We start from the raw sequence: 10,698 nt of genomic DNA, 5'->3' as shown, positions 1-10,698 counted from the left end.
TAGATCACAATTGCTAGATCTGCGTAATCTCACCTAAATCGGTTGTACTTGTTAGATCTACATAATCACATTCTATAGATTCTCTTAATTGTGTCTAATAATTTCATAACCTTTAGATCTACATTATCATATACTCCCTCCATCCCAAAATAAGTGTCTTAACTGATCATACATGTTAAATCTACGTAATGTCCAAATCATGCTAGCACTGCGTTTCCTCTTATGAGTTAGATCTAACCCCTTGATTGTCGTTTTACAGTTAACGGTCCACAAGCACTACAACCATATGTTTTACTCTTTGTGGTATTTTCTAGCCAACCTCTCTATTTTTTTCTCTCTAGATTGTGCTTTAGTATATAATAATAATAGATTTTAATCATTAAACGCGCAAAATATACTTACACTAATCACATTATTACATCCATTTATTATCTAAACAGATCACATCAGTTTGATCTACATAGTCATGCCTAAACATTGCAAAAAACTACAACCGATAGATTATCATAGTTGCACTTAGACATTTCTCACACGAAAAGTACTTTAAATGTTCATGTTAATTTTTCAGTTCAATCATAAATGATAATTAGTACATGCTATGCCAATTCAAAATTTTGAGTGCGCAAAACAGACATCAATGATGATATTCATATTACGATTTACGATGTGTAAATAAGGACTATTATCAGCAATGTCGAAAGTAGAAACTCATTTGGGATGACATGTAAAAGAAATGTTCGATGAGTGATTAGGCACCCACATAAGCGTAGGAGTATGTTTATTTGCTAATCTTTTTGTTTAATTTAAAAGACGGATTTCATTGTATGAGAAATTAAAAAAATCACATGAGGAGGCCATTTTACCCGCTTCCGATTTGTTACAGCAAAGACTCCTCACCATTCCACCAGCGCGAACACGAAGGCCGTGCCCGTCCCATGCCTCGCCTCTACCCCACCACGCCCATGCTCCGCCTCCTCTCCTCCGCCGCCGCCGCCTCTCCTCCTCCTCCACCTCGTCGCCTTCACGCCGCTGGGACCCCCGAGCCGCCTTTGCCGCGGCCACGGAGCGCGTCCGCGCCGGGACGCTCAGCCCTGAAGACGCACACCACCTGTTCGACGAATTGCTACTGCAGGCCAACCCGGTCCCCTACCGCTCCCTCAACGGCTTCCTTGCCGCGCTCGCCCGTGCTCCGTCCTCCGCTGCTCTCAGAGATGGACCCTCCCTTGCTCTCGCCCTCTTCAACCGCGTCTGCCGAGAAGAAGCAGGACCGCGGGTGGCGCCGCCCACAGTCTGCACCTACAGCATCCTCATGGACAGCTGCTGCCGTGCATGCCGCCCGAACCTAGGCCTTGCTTTCTTCGGCCGCTTCCTCAGGACGGGCCTCAAGGAAGACCAGATCGTCGCCAGCAACCTCCTCAAGTGCCTCTGCCACGCAAAACGGACGGATGAGGCTGTCAACATGCTGCTTCATAGGATGTCCGAGTTCGGATGTGTGCCTAATGTCATCTCATACTCTATAGTACTTAAGAGCTTATGTGACGATAGCAGGAGCCAGCAAGCGCTCGACTTGCTCCAGATGGTGAGGAAAGAAGGAGGTGCCTGCTCCTTCAATGTGGTGGCATATAGCACGGTCATCCACGGCTTCTTTAAGGAAGGGGAAGTAAGCAAGGCATGCGATCTGTTCCATGAAATGATGCAGCAAGGGATTGTGCCTAATGTGGTGACATATAGCTCGATTATTGATGCCTTGTGCAAGGTCAGGGCAATGGACAAGGCAAAGCTGGTCCTTCAGCAGATGGTTGATAATGGTGTTCGACCACATATGTATACATGGAACTCATTCATGTACTCCCTTTGCAAGAATGGAAGAAGCAAAGAAGCTGCAGAATTTTTTGACTCCATGACCTCCAAGGGCCTCAAACCTAATATCATCGTGTACTCTACTCTTCTTCACGGGTATGCTACCGAAGGATGCTTAGCTGATATGATTAATCTCTTTAATTCAATGGAAGGCAATGGTATTGTAGCTCACTGCAATGTTTTCAACATATTAATTGATGCATATGCTAAATGTGGAATGAGGCATGAAGCTATGCTCATATTTACCAAAATGCGGGAACAAGGAGTGAGTCCGAATGTATGCACCTATGCAACTGTAATAGCTGCACTTTGCAGAATGGGTAGGCTGTCTGATGCAATGGGCAAATTAAATAAGATGATTGCTACGGGATTACAACCGGACGTGGCTATTTATACATCCCTAATTCAGGGCTTCTGTACACATGGTGATTTGGGGAAAGTGAAGGAACTGGTTTCTGAAATGATGAACAAAGGTATGCCTCGTCCAAACATTGTGTTCTTCAGCTCAGTAATAAACAGTCTATGCAAAGAAGGAAGAGTTACAGATGCACACAGTATCTTCGACTTGGCTATAAACATTGGTGAGAGGCCTGACGTCATTACATTTACTTCACTGATTGACGGATATTGTTTAGTTGGCAAGATGGATAAAGCATTCAAAGTACTTGATGCCATGGTATCGGCTGGCATCGAGCCTGATGTTTATACATATACTACCCTTCTTGATGGCTATTCTAGAAATGGAAGGATTGATGATGGGTTGACACTATTCAGCGAAATGATGCATAACAAAATTAAACCTACAACTGCTACACATGGCACCTTACTAAATGGGTTGTTTCGTGCTGGGAGAACTGCTTCTGCGAAGAAAATGATCCATGAGATGATTGAAAGTGGAACAACAGTGAGCCTTTCAATATACGCTATAATTCTTGAAGGACTTTGTAGAAATAATTGCGCCGATGAAGCAATCACGCTGTTCCAGAAAGTACGTGCAATGAATATAAAATTGGATGTTGCAATACTCAATACCATGATCAATGCAATGTTTAAGGTTCAAAGAAGAGAAGAAGCTAATGATTTGTTTGCTTCAATATCGGCCAGTGGATTGGTACCTAATGCTTCTACCTACCGCACAATGATAACAAATCTTCTAAAAGAAGGATTAGTGGAAGAAGCTGAAAACATGCTCTCATCAATGGAGAAGAGCTGTTGTGCTCCAGACTCTCGTCTTATTAATGATATCATCAGAATATTATTGGAACAAGGTGAGGTCGTCAAGGCTGGAAATTATATGTCTAGAGTTGATGGCAAGAGCATCTCACTTGAAGCTTCAACTACTTCGCTGCTGATACGTCTCTTTTCAAGGGAAGGCAAATATAGGGAGAAAATAAAATTGCTCCCTGTAAAGTATCAATTTTTTGGTGGAGCTACAGTTGAGTAGTGCATTGTGTTTGGGCATAACTCCTCAGAAGGCACAGTTCAGTTATTGTGTGCCATCAGGCCCTCTTGTTGGGTTAAGGAATTCCGATTACTTGCTTGTAGAAAATCGGTCAGTCATTCCTTCATTCAGTTCATTTTTGTTTTCTTGTTATATATTAATTAATAGAGTTGTTCAATCATCCAATTTCTTAATTTGTTATTCAACTGCAAACCATAAACTGTGTAATTCTTAAACTTCTGTTTCCCTTGCAAATTAGGCACCACACTACATGATATACAAGTATCCAACATGTGCATTATGATTATCGAAATAACTAACTACATGACTATGCTAGGCTAAACCCACTACAATTGTAATTCTAGTACCATTTACATAGTGCACTTTACATGATGAGTAAGCAATGAGCGTTTAGCATATAAAATGTGATGAATACTAATTGTTATTGTTTTTCATGTTTTAGGATGGGATTTGCATCATTGTTAATAGCCTGATGCATCTGAAATGAAATACGGAGTACTAGACATATGCCTGCACAATTCCATCCAATGTCTGAAGATTCCTCCAAGTAATATTGTTGTAATCTCGTACTGCCATGGAGTATTTTTATTTGGGTAACACCATCACGAAGGGTTATGATGTACCAACCTCAAATATTAATTGTAGGTATCACTTCCAGAATAGATGATGCACCCTGATAAAAAGTCTTGTGTTCCTAGCTCATGTATTTTTGGTCTGTGGTTTTGGAGGAATGGAGGTTCACATTGATGTTGCCTCTATGCTCTATGTGCATGTTCTATGCCAGGAAAGTGCTAAAGAAGAATACGCGCACAACATTGCTAAGCTCTCGTAAACAACTACTAAAGTACAAGTTGGAGAGACCTAAGGATCAGCATAACCTGTACTGGGAACAGTATGCTCACAATGATTTGCTGTACAAGGAAATCGGAGTATTTCATACTTCTTTCCTGTTTTTCAGAGAGGGTGAAAACTAACAAATTTTGAAAAGCTGAAAGGTGATGTTAAAATGGTATTTCTCTTGTAGTGAAAATCTCTTGGTAGTAACTACTAGAAAGGCCATTTCACTTCCCATGCAGGTTCCAGATAGCTAGAGCTGCCAAATGCTATTGAGTCAAGGATAACACATGAGATGAAACACATGCTGCTGGCATCCTAATAGTGAGGAACAAATAAAAGATGCTCTTAATTGTATCATGGAATGCCGTAAGCTATTTTTTACAAGACATTATGGGATCTTTTTGGGCAGCGAGTTAAGGATGTGGTACTGAATTTTCTGAAAACAGATACGTTATCCGTATGGGGAAGCAATGGTGATCCTCACCCCGATAGTCAAAAATCCGATGAGATTAAAGGAGAGTTCAGCCCATAATCTCATTTATCGTTCCTTATAAAATTATCTCCAAGGTTTTGGTGAATCTCCCGGAATTAGTTTTATACCTGAACTAATTCAGAGTGCCTTCTTATCAGGAAGATGGGGAAGATTGATGACAAACAACATCCTCCTGTCTTTTGAGTTCACACGGCATATTAGGGGTAAGAGGAAGGGAAAAGAATTGTTGGCTGGGGTCAAGCTTGATCTGAATAACGCGTAAGACTGGGTAGAGTGGAGCTTCATCAAAGGTATGATGCTAAAACCGTTATCTCCATAGCTATCATCTATGCTGAGGGCCTGTCCGTGTTTATTAATTAGGTGAATGCAGCTAGATCCATTGATGGCGTTCACTAGTGTGCTACTGCTCTTGGCATAAACCATTTATACGAGGATGATCCTGTGGTGTTGATGAACATTTCAATTTGAGAAGGCAGGTGTCCTAGGGAGGATCATTTCCCTGTATGAAGATTGTTCTTTACTTTTTTTGTGGGGGCTGTATGAGAGATTGTTCTTTACTTTTTTGTGGGGGCTGTATGAAGATTGTTCGGGGCAGATGGTAAACAAAGAAAAAAATGTTCAGTCGCAATATTCATGCGTCGAGGGATTCTAAGCCAATATGTTTCCTCGAAAAAGTTGTTAGTGCAACCTGAAGACCACTAACAAAGGAGGATGCCACAACTTCCACTACATGTGATGATTTTAAAAATTAGAAACCTTGCTGGCTCCTCGTGAGTTGAATTTATTTTTTGACAGTACTAGTTGAATTGTTTGTGTTGCAGAAACTTAACCAAGCGTAGGCCCATCCTCTAGTGCTACACAATCCACCCTTGATTTAGGCGTGATGGTTTGGTTTGCTGCCCGCCCTTTGATTTTGTTGAAAATTTCGTGAAAACACTACGCCCCATACAAGAAGTTTACAGTGACCCGGATGGCCCCTCAAACGGTCCTCAAATGCCTGGGCTGACCGGCACCCCCATATCCAGTCCAAATATGGGGCGGATATGGGGGTGTCCGGGCACGCCCGCCACGTTGGCCTAACGGCGTGGCCCCACACGGAAACACCCGGAAACCCGGCGATCCGACGGACGACGCGTCCGTCGCCGTGGTGTGAACGCCGCGTGGCGCCGCTCCGGCTTGTCGCCCAAGACGAAATCCGGCTATTTAAGCCGGCCGGCGTCCCGCAACCCTAACCCAACCCCCTCCCCCTCTCCGCGCCGCCAGTCCGAGCCCATCCACCTCCTCCCTCTCCCGCTCTGGCGCTCTGTCCACGCTTCGGCACTCCACCATGGTCCAAAGCAAGGTCATGTACTATGCCATGCTGACGCTGGAGCGCCGCTACGAGATCCAGCAGCAAATCCGGGCGAGGGAAGCCGCGCGCGCCGCCCGCATCACTGTCGGGCTGCCTCCGAACTCGCCAGAGCCGAAGGAGGAAGAGGAGAAGATGGTTCCGATGGAGGTGTAGGACGAGGAGGAGGCGGAGGAGCCGAACCAGCAGGTGCCGGCCTTCAACATGAAGAAGGCGGAGGTGGAGTTCGCCGTCGCCCAGTCCGACGAGATGGCCAAGCAGCAGGCCATCCTGGAGTCCATCCAGGATGAGGCCTATGTGGAGGCCAACCGGGCGTTCCTCCGGCGGCAGCAGGCGGAGACCGACGCGCTCTTCGACGAGCTCGACGCGGAGATAGAGGCGGAGGAGGCCGAAGTGGAGTAGCTGGAGGCGCCGGAGGAGCCGGAGCTGCGGCTGCCACCCATGCTGCCGGAGCCGGGCACAGAGATCGTCGACATCTCCGACGACGAGTAGCTAGTTGATCGACGTAGTACGTAGGTTTATTTTAGTTTGCATGTCTTTGATAATTTAATATGATATGGTCGGATGCAAAGTAAAATTTGAGGCGTACCCGGTCATTATCTATGGACGTGCCCGCGGGCGTTTGAGGGGGTGTATTTGTCCGTAGGTGCTGTAAGTCCAAAAAGGAAAACGCTCAGCCACTCCGCAGCACCAAACACGGTGTCCATGGCAGTGATGCCTCGCTTCCACTCCTCCACGCCCATGCCGCGCCTCCTCCGCCCCCACCTCTGCGCCCTCACGCTTCTGGGATCCCAGCGCTGCCCTCGCCGTGGCCACGGAGAGCGTCCGCGCCGGGACGCTCAGCCCGGCAGACGCAGGCCACCTGTTCGACGAATTGCTGCAGCAGGCAACCCCGGTCCCTGGCCAAGCCCTGAACGGCTTCCTCGCCGCCCTTGCCCGTGCTCCAGCCTCCGCCGCCTGCACAGACAGCCCCGCCCTCGCCGTGTCTCTCTTCAACCGCCTGTGCCGAGAATCCAGCCCACATGCGTCGCCTCTTACAGTCCACACCTACGGCATCCTCATGGGCTGCTGCTGCCGCGCGCGTCGCCCTGACTGGGGCTTGCCTTCTTCGGCCGCCTCCTCAGGACGGGCCTGAGGACAGACGGTGTCGACGCATACGCTCTCATCAAGTGCTTCTGCCTCGCAAAACGGGCAGACGAGGCTGTCAGCGTGCTGCTCCATAGGATGTCTGAACTCGGCTGTGTGCCTGATGCCTTGTCGTACTCCGTCGTTCTGAAGGTCTTGTGTGACGATAGCAGGAGCCAACGAGCGCTCGACCTGCTCCAGATGATGTCGAAAGAAGGAGGTGGGTGCGCCCCGAACGTGGTGGCATATAGCACGTTCATCCATGGCTTCTGTAAGGAAGGCAAAGTAAGCCAGGCATGCGATCTGTTCGATGAAATGGTGCAGCAAGGAGTTAAGCCTAATGTGGTGACATACACCTCAGTAATTGATGCGCTGTGCAAGGCAAGAGCAATGGACAAGGCAGAGTCGTTCCTTCGGCATATGGTCAATCATGGTGTTCGACCCAACAACGTGACCTATAAGTATATGATCCAGGGTTATTCCACTTTGGGCTGGTGGAAAGAGGCAGTAAAAATATTTAGAGAAACGACAAGTAGGGGTCTTATACTAGACGATGTTACTCGCAACTTGTTCGTGGCCTCCCTTTGCAACCATGGAAGAAGCAAGGAAGCTGCTGAGTTTGCCCATCAGATGATTGAAACTGGAACAACAGTGAGCATTTCCACATACAGTATAATTCTTGGAGAACTTTGTAGGAATAATTGCACTGAGGAAGCAATCATACTGTTCCGCAAATTAGGTGCAGTGAATGTGAAGTTCGATATTACAATATTCAATACCATGATTGATGCAATGTACAGGGTTCAAAGAAGAGAAGAAGCTAACATTTTGTTTGCTGCAATATCTGCCAATGGATTGGTACCTAATGCTTCTACTTACAGAATAATGATAACAAGTATTGTAAAAGAAGGATCAATGGAAGAAGCTGATCATATGTTTTCATCAATGGAAACGAGTGGTTATGCTCCCAGCTCCGTTCTGTTAAATGATATCATCAGAATGTTGCTAGAAAAAGGTGAGATAGTCAAGGCTGGAAATTATTTGTCTAAAGTTGATGGGAAGTGCATTTCACTTGAAGCTTCAACTGGTTTGTTGATGATGCATCTATTTTCAAGAGAAGGCAAATATCATGAGCAAATAAGATCACTCCCTGCAAGGTATGAATTTTTCGGAGTCAGCACAGTTGAGTAGTTGATTCATTGGATGTGTATATCTCCTTGGAAGGTACAGTTGATTTATTCCAATGCCATCTGGGTCTCTTGCTGGTATAGTAAATGCAAATTAGTTGCTTGTGGAAAACCGGTCATTCATTTTTTAGATTCAGTTCATATCTGGGTATCTTTTAAGCTTCTTTGCGCGTGGAAAGGTGAACCACATAGTCTAGCAGAATTGGTTGCATTTAGGGATAATGGCTTCTGATTGAACTGGGAAGGTATAGATATGGTGCTCTTTCCATAAGAAGCACAATGAACACCAATTCTAGCTTTTCTAGCATGGTTTGTTCCAACCACCCAGGATTTTATAATATCTCTAGAACAGTCACTTTCTCCTATGCACGTGTACAGTCCTGTCCGGTTTTGGTGCCCTAAATGTTCCACCGCCGCGACTTCTACTTTCTCTTTTACAACTTGAAAGGCAGTTGTTTTACAGCATAGACTGGGGATCAGAGTGAGAGCAAAGGCAGAGGAGCAGCACAAAACATGATGTAATAACCTGACACTCAAATTTATATTCCTCAACTTTATTCGTTTTGTCAAGTTGATCCACACTGAGAAGAAAAATCTTCATCATCTCTTCAGATCTTGCTGGACTGGCATCAATCGGGCTGGCAACACTCTGCTTCGGCTCTGTGAAGATGTTTTGGACAAGTTTGTGTTTGTTACAGTTCACTGATGATCTTAATCTGGTTTGGGGTATTCTGAGAATTGTTTCAGGCTTTGTTTGGTACCAACTGGAGTGACTGCTAATACTCCTTTGATTTACTCTTCACATGCATGACCAAGATTCTGTGTAGACATTTTTGTTTTCCTGTTATACTCCACCAAGAATGCTTCCGAGTCTTTGCTTGGGCTTTTCTCAATCATCTGGGGACGTGAGCTGGAACCATTCCTGTCAAGACTAGCTCCCTGGAAATTAAGACAAGACACAATCCCTACATATATGGTAGCTCAAACTTTGCATTCTAACTAGTTAAATTGGCCCCTCTTTTATGTAAACTCTTGTATGTCTTGTACATGGATTGCAGGTTTTAGTAAAATCTTCTTTGCTTAAGAGATTTTTGAAGGCCATGTTCTTTTCCACTCTGCAGGAATTGGCAAGTCTGTGTGCTTTTGGACAATTTTTTTTAGTCTAAACACACTTTTTATGAGTCAATAATGTTTATGGGAATACAAGAGAGATTTGGAGGGTTCAACAGCCAAAGATGCCGGCCAAACTCCAAACCGAAAGCATGTCTAGCAAGGCTGTGTGCCTCGAAATTGGTGTCACGCCCTTCGAAAATGAAGGAGCACTGCTGAAATGGTGGTAGTCTATGTTTGAGTTTTTTTTCTAACTTTTTTCTTTTTGAGAAATCTCGCCCACTTTATTGATTCATCTCAATGTTCATAGGTAAAGGTTTTGGTCATGGGGTGATCCCAACCAAAGATGTCGGCCAGGCCCAAGATTACGACCAAACTTGGCGAGAATATGAGCTTCATAATTAAACAAACTACGCTCATAATTAAAACTACATAAATCAAAAGTATTCCTAGTGATAATAATCTCCTTTATGATGGCGCCCTGTTCTCCACCAGATCCATCCCGAATATTCTTGATCACCCTATCGCATTCTGAAGCAATGTGTATCCTTTGTAAGTTAAGGTCTGCTGCTAGTGCCAGTGCCTCCCAAGCCGTGTAAACGTCCAGGGTGGAAGGATTAGTGAAGTTTGCAAACACCACAACAGAGTAGCCCAGATACATAGAGTAGAGCATTTTGGAGACCGAGCTCCATGGAGCCCTTTATTTTGAAAAATTCAAAATTCATAAATTTGGGTTTAAAAAAATTCTGAAAAAAATTACACATGTATGCAAGGATGTAAAGTGTATGTGTGAAAAATTTCAGGATGAAATACCTAATATTGCGAGCTGCACAAAAAAAAACAAAATCATGGACTTTAGAGATGAACATTACATATGCTAAAAAGCCCCAGATTTGTGTTTTTTGTGTAGCTCACATTTTATTGTATTTCGACCTAAAAATTTGCAGAGATGTATATTATGTATCTAGCTATATGTGTATTTATTTTCAGAATTTTTTGAAACTGAAAAGTTTGAATTTTAAAGTTTTCAAATAAAGGCCTTCATGGAGCTCGGTCTCCGTTTGGCGTTTTCAAGATACATACCATCTCGATCCCTGCATACTGCTGCTACCACTCCTTTCTGTCCAAGCGAGTTCACCACCCCAACGACATTCAGTTTAACAATGCCCTTTGGTGGGGGAACCCAGCTACGAACCAAAGGTGCTCGTGTTGCTGGTCCCGGCGCGACAATAGATCGTACTGGCCCTGGCTTCGGTAGCGAGTTTAGGTCCAGTAA

The 10,698-nt window shown here is 44.8% G+C and overlaps 2 protein-coding genes across 2 annotated transcripts; both read left to right on the top strand.

Moving 5' to 3' along the window:
* Positions 1 to 691: 691 nt before the first annotated feature.
* Positions 692 to 5,280, top strand: LOC109765587 (uncharacterized). Its single transcript, XM_020324378.3, has 4 exons — positions 692 to 700; positions 884 to 3,412; positions 3,765 to 4,942; positions 5,013 to 5,280. Exons 1-2 carry the CDS (start codon positions 692 to 694, stop codon positions 3,302 to 3,304), a joined length of 2,430 nt encoding a protein of 809 aa, XP_020179967.2. The 3' UTR covers positions 3,305 to 3,412; positions 3,765 to 4,942; positions 5,013 to 5,280.
* A 1,404-nt stretch (positions 5,281 to 6,684) lies between these two features.
* On the top strand, positions 6,685 to 9,408 carry LOC109765589 (uncharacterized). The gene is made up of 2 exons (XM_045232491.2): positions 6,685 to 8,830; positions 8,925 to 9,408. The coding sequence occupies exon 1, from the start codon at positions 7,225 to 7,227 to the stop codon at positions 8,314 to 8,316; it is 1,092 nt and encodes a 363-aa protein (XP_045088426.1). The 5' UTR covers positions 6,685 to 7,224; the 3' UTR covers positions 8,317 to 8,830; positions 8,925 to 9,408.
* The last annotated feature ends 1,290 nt before the right edge of the window (positions 9,409 to 10,698 follow it).

Source organism: Aegilops tauschii, chromosome 1 (genome assembly GCF_002575655.3).
Source record: "Aegilops tauschii subsp. strangulata cultivar AL8/78 chromosome 1, Aet v6.0, whole genome shotgun sequence".
Taxonomy (NCBI): Eukaryota; Viridiplantae; Streptophyta; class Magnoliopsida; order Poales; family Poaceae; genus Aegilops; species Aegilops tauschii.
This window is presented reverse-complemented; position numbering and strand designations above follow the sequence as displayed.

Excerpts from the sequence above, each read along its gene's own strand:
- LOC109765589 (XM_045232491.2), top strand. The coding sequence starts at position 7,225 with ATGTCTGAACTCGGCTGTGTGCCTGATGCCTTGTCGTACTCCGTCGTT.